General features: G+C 58.0%; 1 protein-coding gene across 36 annotated transcripts in view; it reads right to left on the bottom strand.

The window, feature by feature from the left end:
- TNS1 (tensin 1) overlaps positions 1–12,818 on the bottom strand; it is a 272,805-nt gene that overhangs the window by 141,030 nt on the left and 118,957 nt on the right. For 28 of the 36 annotated variants that reach the window (XM_073304965.2, XM_073304974.2, XM_073304971.2 and 25 more), the window contains one exon: positions 2,101–2,142. The exons of the other annotated variants lie outside the window; for them this stretch is intronic. In XM_073304965.2, the coding sequence (XP_073161066.1) occupies positions 2,101–2,142 (42 nt within the window). The remainder of the gene's footprint in view (positions 1–2,100; positions 2,143–12,818) is intronic. 36 annotated transcript variants of the gene reach the window in all.

Below are 12,818 nucleotides of genomic sequence, written 5' to 3'. Positions count from 1 at the left end.
CCGGCAGACCTCTGTCCAAGTCACACTCCCCCCCCCAACCCTCCCCCACCTCGCTCCCAAGAGGGGGGCATGGCTGGATTGCCCTGCAGAGGTGCTCTGCCTAGCTGCAGAGCCAGAAGGCGAGGCAATAAATCGGTATTAAGGTGCACTGACAGCACAGGGCAGGGGAAGCCTGCGCTGAACCTGCCTGCTAAAGTCAGGCGAAAATGATGTAACAACAGCCCCTCGCTCTAACACCGGGCTTTTCCTCAGTCGCTCTCAAAGCACCTTTACAAAGGAGGTCTCATCAGCCCCATCTGACACAGGGGGGCGACACGGTCCCACGGGCGGCGACTGGATTGCAATGACCTTTTCTTGGACTGATTAACTGAGACCTGGTCAGGCTGGCCACGATTCATGGGATTAAACGGTGCCAGCAGCTGCGATTCACAGACGGCTCCCCCCCCCCCCCCCGCTCCCCTGCCGCAGACCCCTGAAGGGAGAGGGGAGCCGTGCCCAAATCTGACTGGGAAGCAAAGATCCAAAAGACAGATCGGGCAGCAGGTCTGGCAATTAACGAAGCTCCAGGCCGTTTGCATTACGCTAGCCACGCCCCCGCATATTTACCGTAGCAGGGGTGGAAAGGGAGCGCAGGGAAGCGCTGGGTCCTGGCAGGATAATTCTCCTGAAACCGGTAACGCATCCAAGTTCTAATACCCAATAAATACACTCTGATCGGCAACGGCTCCAGCAAACTAGCCACATACGCGCCCTTAGCCAGGGAGACCGGCCTTGTGGCAGGGACTCGGGAACTCAGGGTTCAGTTCCCAGCTCTGACACCAACTTTCTGTTTGACCTTGGCCATGTCACTTTGCCTCCACTGCCCATCTGTGAAACGGGGCCAGTCAACCTTCTCTGGTCTCGTTAGCCTGGAAGATCTTTGGGGCAGAGGCTTTTACCCTGTGCCTGGGCAGTGCCTGGTACTATGGGGTCTCTGGGTGCTGCTGCAACCCCACCCCTTGGCAGCTTCTGCTCCCGCTAACAATGCCCCCTATGGAACGGCGGTGCGGATCAGATGCGAATTTCAACTGCACAGCCCCGGGCGTTGCTGCTGCCTCGTGGCCACAAACAGCACTTAAACCTATTGTCAGACGCCCGCAAGGATGTTTACAGCTGCTCACGTAATGGAAAAAAACCCGATGCCAACAAAGGGCCGCTTTGCTGCTGCAGACAGAAGCCTCGTTCAGTTTAATTCCACAGGATTTAGCTCACTAGTTAATTTGTTTGGGCTGGATGGTTAGGCCCACAGCCGCGGAGCCAGGCTCCAACGCTCTCTCGTCTGGGGAGATGGGGGTACGGGCTCGTGGTGCTGGGAGAACCGCAAAAGATTGGATGGGTCTCCTTGGAGAAGACTTCAATAGCAGCATATGCAAGGTGGTCATCTCACAGGAGATTTCTCGTGCTGGCCTGACTCCATGACACCTCCTGCATGGGTCCTCAGACCGTCCACTGCCCCTCCCTGCTGGCCCCCAGGATGCAGCGGGAATTAAAATTAAGAGGGACAACGTTTTATCAGCCCTTTCTCGGCTCTGCAGAAATGCTCCCAGACGCGTTCCAGCTCCGTGAGAAAGCTGAAATCCGCTCTCTGGTTTCCAAAGCCAGTTGGCCCGGCCACGGTGCTTGCAGCATGGCCGTTCAGCTCAATTCACAGCAGGCGTGCAACCCACGGCTTATTCGAGGGGACAGTTTCTGATTTCAGCTCGGGAAGAAGACCTCAAATCTAGCATGTCATGTACCAGCTGCAACATTTGCAGGTCATGTATTGTCGTCCTCTAGTGGCACTTCCCAGTATAGTACTTCTCAGGACAGGAAATGGCTCAATGGACATGCTCCTGAGCAGGAAGCGGGCCAAATCTCAAGGCCTCCATCTTCCCTTGCTAACAAAATAAGTCCCTCATGGGGGCAACACACCACAACGGGTGTCGTTAAACCGACACAGGGAGAAGAGTGGGAGTCCCTTCACGAGAACACCAACAGAGACTCGGTTGTCTCGGACTCCGGACCCCGCCCTTCGGCCCGAACCCTGGCATCGATACGAACGCGCCAGGGCATGTCACTTACTGTGGCGTCTACATGCTTGGTGGTGCTCTCCCCGTTGGATGGCTGTGGAAAGAGAGAGAGAGGAGACGGTTAAGGCTCCGCCCACAGCAAAAGGGCCTCTGATTTTTCCGCATTTCCCAGGAGCGGCTAAGCTGTCCCGCTCCCTTCCCTGCTCAGGGCTGGAAGGAAAGCATCAAAGGCCAGCAATCCCTGGAAACCTGGCCACGGCTCTATATGGATGGGATGGGGATTTCACAGAGCAGCGGCTACGCTCCGAGCTGCGGGCGTAAATTCCAGCTCAAGGAGACGTACGCACGCCAGCTCTGATCGTGCTAGCATGCTAAAAATAGCAGAGGGGCTGTGGTGGGAGGGGCTAGCCACCTGAGTCTGTGTCCGTGTCTCGCATGAGACCATCCGCAGGGCAGCTTGCCCTGGACACCACCGTGGCTATCCTCTGTTTAAAGCGTAGCGCGGGTGTGTCTCCTACAGCAGGAAGTCCCACCCCCAGCTTGAAGGGTCGCCGTGCCCGAGAGTTAAGGCTCACGGTCCCCGCTCCACAAAGAACACCAACGCCAACGCCACGCATTCGCAAAGCACGAGTCGGGCCCCGATCTCGCAAGGTTGCCTTCAAAATCCTGAGATCGCTAAAAATGGTGGATGCTTTTTTCCCCGCGGTCTGGTGGCAGAGCTCTCAGCTCACGCTCAGGTCACGTTTACAAGCTTGTCTCAACCACGAGGTCCAGAAAACTGACTTTAAAAAAGAAAAGAAAAAGGGAGCGCAGAGAGTCTCTCTGACGCCAGCGACCGGGGTCTTGCGAGGCCGTGCCAACAATCATAAAAGCTGGCCATGCTGATTTCAGCACCTGTTCCGCCCTCAACGAGCGATGGGGCGTCGGCATGTTCTGCACGTTAAACACCTGCTTCCATCACGGGTGCTGACTTTTATATTTTCCCCCGATGGGTGCTCCACCCCCACTCTGCCCCGAGGGCCCACCCCCACTCTGCCCCTACCCCTGAGGCCCCGCCCTCGCTGTGCCCCCCCCAAGGCTCCGCCTTTACTCCGCCTCTTCCTGCCCCTGCTCCGCCCCTCCCCCAAGGCCCCCCAACCACCTGCCACTCGCCCCTCTCCCCCCTCCCCGAGTGGCTCCAGCAGCCACCCAACAGCTGATTGGTGGCCAAGCTGAACAGCTGCGCCTGGTGGGTGCTGAGCACCCCTTCATTTTTTCTCCACGGGTGCTTGAGCCGCAGAGCACCCACAGAGTCAGCGCCCATGCTTGGCGGCATAGTGATTGATCAGCTCTAGCCGGAAACGACGAGTTCACATTATTTACAGCAGGTAGCTTGTATTCCCTGACAGAAAGGTTAGTAGGTGAATAAAACCTCATGGAATTGCCCCAAACCAGTGTTAACTGAGACAATGTGCATATATGGAAATTCGGGGGGGAGGGGGGTGAATCCATATTTGGTCAGCAACGCTCTCGTTGTAAAACGCTGTGATCTTTCACAGTGTCCACTTCTCCTTTTATTGCAGAGAGATTTTACCAGGTCTGACAGCTGCCAGTGTGAAGAGATAAAGGAGTGAAAACTGACAGGTAGATAAGAAGATAGTTAAGAAACCGAGCCTGGTCTTGGAGATGGGTTTGTATATGTCCTGGCCAGGGTCTGAATGGGAAAGAGTACCCCGTATATGCCACAGGACAGGGACCGGTTATTTTATAGAGTGGCCCTATATAAACACATACTAACAAAAGAAGAGTCACTTTTCTGCCGCGAAGCCCTCGCTGGGGGTATCACAATTGGCTGCCCCACTGGACTAGGGCTGGGGTGATTTACACCTCCGCGCTGGGCTTTTCCACGCTCACATGTGGGGCTGGCTCGGTGCAAGCAGCTCTGCTTCCAAACAGCCCCCGCTGGAGAAAGTCAATTCCTCGCGGGCTCCTTGCATGGAACAGTGTTCGGCCTGCCAGGCCTAATGCCATTCACGAATCCAAGCTCTGAACCCGAGAAACGAGGGAGCTGAGCGCAGTGCTCCTATCGCTTAGAAAACCTCCTGGATCTGCTCCCGCGCTCCCAGCTGCCCGCCGGCCCTGTGAAGAACCGATGTAAATAAGGACAACCAGCGGGGGAGAACTCCCCATCTCACTCACGATCCTCGGACCCCACCCATGCCCTCTGCTGCCCACTGGCTCCCTGCTGTTGGGACGGTCATGTGGCCATGCTGAATGAAGGGTGTGAGCATAACTTGACATGACTTAAACATGGCTGAAGGGCTGCAGAGGATCCTGGGAGCAGGGTCCCTTTAAGCGGAAGCAGATTTGATGAAGAACTGGCAAAATCCACAAGCACGATCGATATTGAACCTACTGTTCGGCAACCACGGGCTCATGCGATGTGAACATCACAGGTATAAAGTTCCAGCATGGAGCACAGGTTGACCTGGTTATAGCGACCTGCCAGCAGGAACCTCAGGCAGAGAGACCGAGTGAATGATTGATGAGTGAGTAAACGTCCGGTGATCTTCCTTTGGTTCCACTCCCCCAGCCCCTTCTAAAACAGGAATTAGGTAAAATCAGTAGCCACACGCCCACTGGGCACGCTTTTAAGACAAGGGACTCCTTTGAGGAAGAAGAGTACAAAAATCGAGCAAAGTGCATTACTGTGGTTGGTGACGCTTGAAGAAAGCAACGCTGCTAGACAGAGTGGCCAAAACTCTGCTCCATGGGCTGGAGTAGGACTGTGACCAGAGCGGGTCTGGCCTCGAGGGAATCCGAGACAGAGCAGAGGGCTGGGAAGAACAGACCAGGAGGGAAGAAATTGGTAACCACCCTCTCTGTTTGCCAAGCAGGAACTGCGTGAGGCTAGCACAGGGCCTGTTTGTGAAAGAGAGACTTGTTCAGAGGAATGTATCGCTCTTAATGTCTAACATAGGAGTTATGTGCTTAATATAACCCTTTACCGCTCGTGTAACTCCTTCTCACTAAACGGCTGTGTATTGCAGATAATCACTGTGGACCTTTTTCACTGGGATGGCAGAAATCTGCTGCACCGGGAGCCAGGAAAGATCCCTTTCAGGGGTAGTAGAGCCCACTGGTCCCTCCACACGCACACAGATCCCAAACCCTGCACACACGGCGAAACACCGCGCCCACAAACATTTGCACAGACGCACAACAATTTGCACAGAAGACAGTTTTTGCGCACACGGCCTGCCAAAAATGAGAGGGAGCGTTGGTAGCGCCCCCTGTTGTCAACACCTGCCACCAGCCCCGGCCTGCCACGGTTTAACTCTTCTGCTGCCAGTTTCCTCATGAAGAGGTTTTGCTAGGAACACACAGACAAGCACCACCACAGGGTGTGTATTGGTCCCTGCAGCTTGGAGCATCATTCGGTTACCTGAAGCCTCCCAGCCTCGCATCCCTTCACACTCTACCCCAGGAACGGCCCGAGGAAAGGACGGTTATTTACCAGCACGGAGCTGGCCAAGTGCTGTGCCACAGAGCCACCCAGCAAGAGCGTGGCATGCTCTGCCTGGCAAACCCCAGGCCCATTCTAGGAACCTGGCACAGCAAGGTGCTGGGGGCCCTCAACCGAGGTTCTGGCTGGAGGATCTGAGACCCAGCTGGGACTGGCCCTAAATCAGTTCATGCCGAGGATCGTGCATGGCCACCGACCGCTCCACACAGGACACTATGGACTGGTGGTTCACACCCTGCTTGGATCTTCTGCCTAATGAGTCAAGGCTCCAAAGCAGCAGGGAGGGAGGCCGGTCAGCATGGATCTGGGAAGGCAACACATCCAGGGAGCTTCAGTAATGTTCCCCCTTCCAGCCGGCTCCAGGAAAGCAAGCAGCAAAACGATTCCCCGTCCACCATCTTTGCTCCCCGAGAGGTGGCTCAGAGTGGGCAACCCAGCAGGAGCAGCCTCCAGTACCCGGCGTCTGACGCGGCTCCAAGCATCAAGAGAGCGGCACTGAGCACCGGTGCGAACCGATAGCCGTGTAGCCATCTGACAAGTCTCTGAGATCAAGACGCAGGCAAGACGCGGAGGCAGACAGGGCTGTGGAAGGATGGATGGAATCCTAACCCAACCAGGAACAAGCCCCTGGAGATGTAACACCACCCCATCTCCTGCAAACTTGACAATGGAGGAGGGGCCGCGGGGTCCTGCCTTCTAGTTGCCGAATTCCAGTTAGGACGGCAAATTGTAGGGGAAGGTGATAGTGAAGTCGCTCTGCTCTTGGGTTAAGCGGGATCTCTCATTCTGGCTGTTTCCAGGGTCAATTCCCAGGAGGCACGAGGGCTGGGGGGGGACAAACGCAACAGCCACTTAAGGAACCGTTTCTGAACAGGGTACGCGAAAAGAAAGACTTCCAGCAGCAAAGCAGCCACGGCCTCCTGGCACAGCTCCACCAGGGAGAAGCCAAGCCCCCTCGGTGAGCAGGAATCCTGCGAGGAGAGGAACTGGGCAAACCTGAGCCACCGCATTCCTGCTAGGAGACGGAGCAGCAAAACCGTTCCCCTTCTGCACAGAATATCCCCCGACAGGTGGCTCACGAGACCTGCCTCATCTCGTCGGGAGCAGCCACGCTCCTGCCTGAGGGCGGTCTCCAGACACAAGCTGCTGGGGAAAGGGCGGGGGCCGTCTTTCTGGGGGAGTACTGTATCCAGCCCCCCACGCTGGCCAATGGGACTCTGTCAGTTTCCACCAGCATCTTTGCCATGCCGGTGTGCAGCTTCACGAGAGGATCCCTATGAGGCCTCTCTCCTGCTACTAGCTATTGTAGAGTTTGATTTGTGCCCATCCCCATGGCAGCTAGGCTCTTGGCAGCGGTAACATGGAGGTCTTGGGGCAGGAGAGGGAAGCGACGGTGATTTAACCAAGGATCGATGAGCTTGTCTGAGTGAAGCTGTGATAGTTCTCGCAGATCCCCCAGAGCTGTGATCCCCAGCCCTGAGCTTTCAGCTGTTGCTGTTGGTTACAGATCTCCTAGGCCACATTACCCATCAACTACGGACCTCATTCTGAGCAGGGCTCAGCACCCCGGCTCCCATGGAAATCGGAGCTCAGTACTTCTCCGGATCAGGTCCATTTGGCCCAAGGCCTTCGTGGCTGTCTCTAGCTCAGGCTTCTCTCAGCTCAGTGGACACGGGTGAGCTAAACAGGGCAGGCCGGGGCCTCCAGACCACTGTGCCCGGGGGCCAGGGCCAATCGGAGAGGATGGCACCTCCACGGACGGCGAGCGTTACTGATGGCCCCGGCCTATCCGGGCAGAGGTGCACGCGGGGTAAGCCCATTTTGGCAGGGAGTCCCGCGTGGAGACCCTGGTCTATTTCTGCATTGTCAGTGATGGGAGATGCCTTTGGAGCCACCTCGTTCATTTGCCTGCGATGGGGCAGGTATTTACAAGGTGGGCTGTGTCCCAAATCTGCCCTACCCGCCACTCCCCACACAGCCCCCGCTCCAGCCCCGGCTCTAGCCATGAACTGGCTCCACCAAACACAGGACTCCCCGTCTCGTTTCAGGCATGCGCTGGGCCTGCAAGCCAGCCTGGGCCATAATCTCCAGACTGGGCTGGGCTCCTCACACCCCCATCAGCTTCCTCCTGACACTGCACTAACGGTCCCAAACGGACAAGACTGTGTGTTTTTCTCCAGATAAGTATCCTGGAGCGGGCTGGCGAGCTTCCTCTGGGACCGGCGGGCTCCTTGCAGCGTTCGCAGCATGGATGTGCCATGGAGAGATTAAACCCCAGGCTGTGATAACAGCAGCTGGATCAATGCGAGACACATCACGGTGCACTGGTGAGGGAAGCGCAGAAGATAATTGCTTGGAAAGATTTGGCGTGAAATGAGCACGGTGCCTCTTCGCTTGCTTCCCATCAGGCAGGGGTCCTTGTGATTAAGCCAGGCAGGCAGAGCTGAGAGGATGGATGGTCCAATGGTGAGCTTAGCACTTGGGAGACCACAGTTCAAATCCCTGCTCCGCCACAAACGCTCTCTGGGACCCCTGATAAGTCACTTCAGTCCAGAGCCACAAAGGTCTTAGGCCCCTGAATTCGCTCCTCCGGCCCCTCAGCCTGAACACCTTTGTGGATCCGAGCCTGAGTCGCTCCATGCCTCAGTTTCCCCTCTGTACAATGTGGGAGAATAGCCCTGCCCTGCTTCACAAGGGAAGCGGGGAGAGGTGTGAGCAGACAGCCACCACAGATTGGGAAGTGCTCAGAGAAGACAGTCATGGGGGCCAGGGAAGTACCTGCGAGAGATCACCCCCAAAGGAGAACGTAGGTACGTCCGGCCTGGCCTGAGAAGATGCAGGGGAGCGTGCTGCCCCGGGGGTGTCTGCTCCGTGCACACACAGGAGATGTCAAGCCAAGATTTGCAAGCGAGACAAGCGATTCCGAGCGCCCCCCAGGGGCCCGTGTGGCAGGAGGCAGCTGTTTAGTCCTTTCCGGGCATCAGGCCGAAAATCACTCAGCGCTTGTTAATACTGGCCTGCAGGACTGTCACCCCGACGCCTCCCGGCTGACAGCAAGACGCCCGCACAGAAAGCCCGACCCTGGGACACAGGGGCTGGAAAAGAGAGGACAGAGCAGACCCTGCCAAAACGCTGCACACGCTTCTCCGTACGGGGACAGGAGAAGAGAACATGGGACAGATGTTATCACATTGCTTAACGTACAACGAGAAGGTGCGTCAGGGCTACGGTGCACATGCAAAATCAACTGATCCATTCCCACGACACGCAAAGCTAACTGATACCCTCTCACGCGCTTCCAGGCCCCTGCGCATCCACCCCCAGGTACCCTCACACCCACACCCACCCCCCGGTCACTCTCGCCCCCGCCCCGGGCACCCACCCCAGTCACCTGCTCACCCACTTCTGGGGCCCCTCGCATCCACCCCTGGGCACCCACTCCCAGTCACCTGCTCACCCGCTCCTGGGCACCTTCTCTCGCCCCTGCCCTCGGGTACCCTCTCAACCCACACTCCCCCTCCCCGGGCACCCTCTCTCCCACTCCTGCTCCAATGGACACTCTCACCCACGCATACTCACCTGCTCCCGTGAACGTTCTCACCCACTCCCATGCACGCTCACGCATCTCACACTTAGCCACACCCACGCACACTCCCTCGTGCACACTGCCCTTCCCCATGCGCGCTCAGCCAGACTCTCTTCCCCTCCCTCCTTTGCACTGTCAGATGCAAGTCAGAAATCGGCCTGTCTGCTGCTCCAGGGGCCTGGGCCAAGCCTTCAGAGCAGGCCCCAGCCCCCTCGTTCCTGCTTCGAGCCCCTCCACAGCGGCCTTTCTGCAATCTCCCCTCCAGCTGGGCCTTTGCAATGGGCTCTCTCTGCAGCCCCCACTGGCCACCTTCCTTCCCGAGTGAAGCACGAGCCCTGGCTTTTCGCACGGATGGTGTTTCCAATTAATTCCGGATTGATTTATGTAGCCCGTTTTCCCATGGTAATTTCCTCCCATTGCCTGTAACCACATCACCAAGGCCTGGATCTGGGATTCAGGGGAAAGATACTCCAGGCTCCCCAGGGGGCTGGCTTCCAGCTGGTACATCTTGGGCTTAAAACGCAACCACGAACAAGCAGACGCACTGGGAGGCCGCCCTCAGCCACGCCCCCTGCCAACACTGGGGGGCAGCACATCAGTCAGGAGATGGGGTGGGCACCTGGCCTCTCGGGGCTCAATGATACCCCTTGGGGAGGAGATCAGGGACGTAGTGAAACATCCCGTCCCTCGGGTCCTAGGTCGAGGTCTGTGGAGGAGACTCAATCCTGTCCTGCACTGTGCCCATCACCGGGGTATCTGGGGCGAGGCGGGAGCTCCTGCCAGCTGCTACAGCAGGGAGGGCCCCCTCCTCGCCCCTGTGGCTTGGACCACCTGCGGCACCAGCTGACCGTCCGCGACGCAGAGGGAGGAGCCAAGCCTGGCCCGGCAGGGGAAGGACCAAGCCCACCCCCCCATCTGTCACTGCTCCCAGCCCCCCCCCAGTTCGCGTCCCGGGATGGAGTCACTCACAGGCACCTGTTTCACAGGGGGCACCCGAGGTGGCATGATGGCCGCGCCAGGGAAAGCCCTGGAGAGTTGAGCCCGGCTGTGCCCCGGGAGATCCCAGGACAGGCAGCGCCCTCGGGCTCCTCCTAAACCCCAGACCCGCCCGCCGAGACCACCCGAGTGACTAGGGCTGGGGGAAGGGGCCTCATTGGTTTATGGCAAGTGCATGGCAGCCTCGGGGGTCCGTTCCGAGCACAGGGGGTAACCCCGCCCCACCCAGCACAGCCAGCAAAGAGCAACCACGTACTACAATAACAGTACACAAAGACCAACTCTCAGGAGCAACCCTACAATAACAAACTTGTGTACAAAGTCCCATCCCTGCAACAACCAATCGCTGTTGGCAGATCTCAGAGTAGCAGCCGTGTTAGTCTGTATCTGCAAAAAGAACAGGAGGACCTGTGGCACCCTAGAGACTAACCAATTTATTTGAGCATGAGCTTTCGTGAGCTACAGCTCACTTCATCGGCAGATCAGCATGCATAAGCCACCCTACAATAATAAAACCAGCGAGCACGCCCTGGTGCCCACAAGGAACCCTACAATAACAAACCTAGCCCAGCCCTCCACTGACAAAGCCCAGCCCGCCACTCACAAGTAACCCTACAATAACAAAGCAGTGGGACATTTCAACAGACGCCTGCCGCAGCTTTCGGAGCGGAGCAGAGAGGAGATCTTGTTGACAAGAGAAGCCAGCGCCTCGGCCCCGAGGACACACACGGCTCACAGTTCAGATGGAACAACATGGGCTGTTTCACAGGACAGCTGTTTTAGCAATTCCCTGTTCCTCTTCTATCAGCGGAGACCTGCTGGGAATTGTTCCTGTTTGTTGCTCTGGCGAAGAAATCCCTGCAGCCTGTCAGCTTAATTGTTTCTGACTTACATTAAGATTTCCAGGGAAAACAAGGGGTGAAAATAATCATCTTCCTCAATCTAAACAGCATCAGAGAAAAGAAAAGGAGCCCCGGGCACATCTGCTAGAGCGATCTCCCCGGGTGGGAAGATAAACGCCCCAGGCTCTGAAGGAAAACAGAGCCCAGCCTTTGCACGGGGCCCTGCTCAGTTCTGGATCTTTGACTGCGTGTCCCCCTCCCGGGCCATCAGTGGCACATGGTGGTGGCTACCCGTCCAGAGGAGGGCAGGTGGGGAACGGACCGGCCTCTACGCCTGCCTCTAATTGGCTCGAGCTGCCCTCCTGAGAGTCACAGCGCTGCCCTTGAAGGGTGGAGTGGGCCCAGCCACATGCGCCCTCCCTGCTGCAGGCTGCGCCAGTCCATTTCGCAGTCGCGTCAGGCGAGGATTTCATTGACGTGGTCAAGGGGGCCCTCCCAACTCTGCTGATTTTCTTGAGATAGTCGATGTCCTTAAAGCCCCAGCTCCCGGAGTCATGGGACTGGAGGAGACTCTCAGCTTGCATTTCCAAACAAACAAGTTCCTGCCCTGCCCCATGCGGGATGGCAGAGAAAAACTTGAAAACAAGAAACGAGGGGCCCCCAAAACGCTCAGAAACAGAAGGCAAAGATCCCCCCAGGCCTTAATTTTTTAAATTTTAAATTTTTTAAAAATCTCGAGATTTTTAAGCGACTCTTGTGATTTGGCAGGGCACCGGGCGGGGCTGCTCCAGGGCTTCTGGCTGCTTGGGACTGGCGCCGCCAGCTCTCTGGGCACTTTGCCGGCTGCTGGCAGGGCAGGACCTGCTCAGAAACTCAGCGGCAACGGCTCATGCTCGTGTTCTGCTGTTTGCCGGGAGGTGCCCAGCACTGGCCTCACACAGACAGCAGCAGCCTCCTGCCTCCACGCCAGCTGTGGGGCTGAGCCCCCACCTCACACTATGGTCTAGAGCAGAGGTCCCCAAACTGTGGGGCGCACCGTCCCGGGGAGGCACAGAGGACCGTTCCGGGGCGGAGGGAGGGGCAAGGCTGGGGCCCAGGCCAGCCCCCATGGGGGGCAGGGGGGAAGCGCTGCCCAGATCTGCTCCTGGCCACGGCCCCAGCTGCTCACCCCACAACCAAGGCTCCGCTCCCGGCCCAAGCTGCCAAGCCCGCACCCAGGGCTCTGCTTCAGGCTCCATGCCCAGGGGCCCTAGATGCCAGCTCCACCCCAAGCTGTGGCCCCAGCCTTGGCCCCCTTACCCCTGTCTGCCTCCCACCGGGGGCGGCGGCCCCACTCCCAGCCCTGCGCCCTGGCTACCAGTCCTGCCCCCAGCCTTGATCCCCTTACCCCTATCCACGTTTTCCCCCCCCACTCCCCGCCGGAGCCACAACCCCGCTCACGGCCTGTGGGGGTTGGGGGGGCTGGACAGGGGTAAGGGGGGGCACGACCCTGAAAAGTTTGGGGACCACTGGTCTGGAGAGGGGTATAAATCACTGAGCTCTGCTGCTGTGGGGCAGACATCCTGACTACGGCACCGGCAACCCGCTGTCCTCTACTGACTGGGATCAGACCCACTCTTGGGCCCCTGTCGCCCGCCGGCAGCTGGAGGCCTGCCGAAGAAACTGGGCTCAGACTAACTCCGTCAGTGCAGGATCAGGGCCGCCCAGCTCAGCACCCCACATCCACACCGGGCAGGACCCAGCCTCTAGGAAAGCCCGGCTGGTTCTCTGGGCAGGGAAAAGCCTGCCCTGGGCACAGCGGGGGAGTTCTTGCTGGCTTCTTACATTAACCGCCGAGATGT

Source organism: Lepidochelys kempii, chromosome 11 (genome assembly GCF_965140285.1).
Source record: "Lepidochelys kempii isolate rLepKem1 chromosome 11, rLepKem1.hap1, whole genome shotgun sequence".
Classification (NCBI taxonomy): Eukaryota; Metazoa; Chordata; order Testudines; family Cheloniidae; genus Lepidochelys; species Lepidochelys kempii.
Note: the sequence above shows the minus strand (reverse complement) of the source record. Positions and strands in the feature narration are given on the sequence as shown.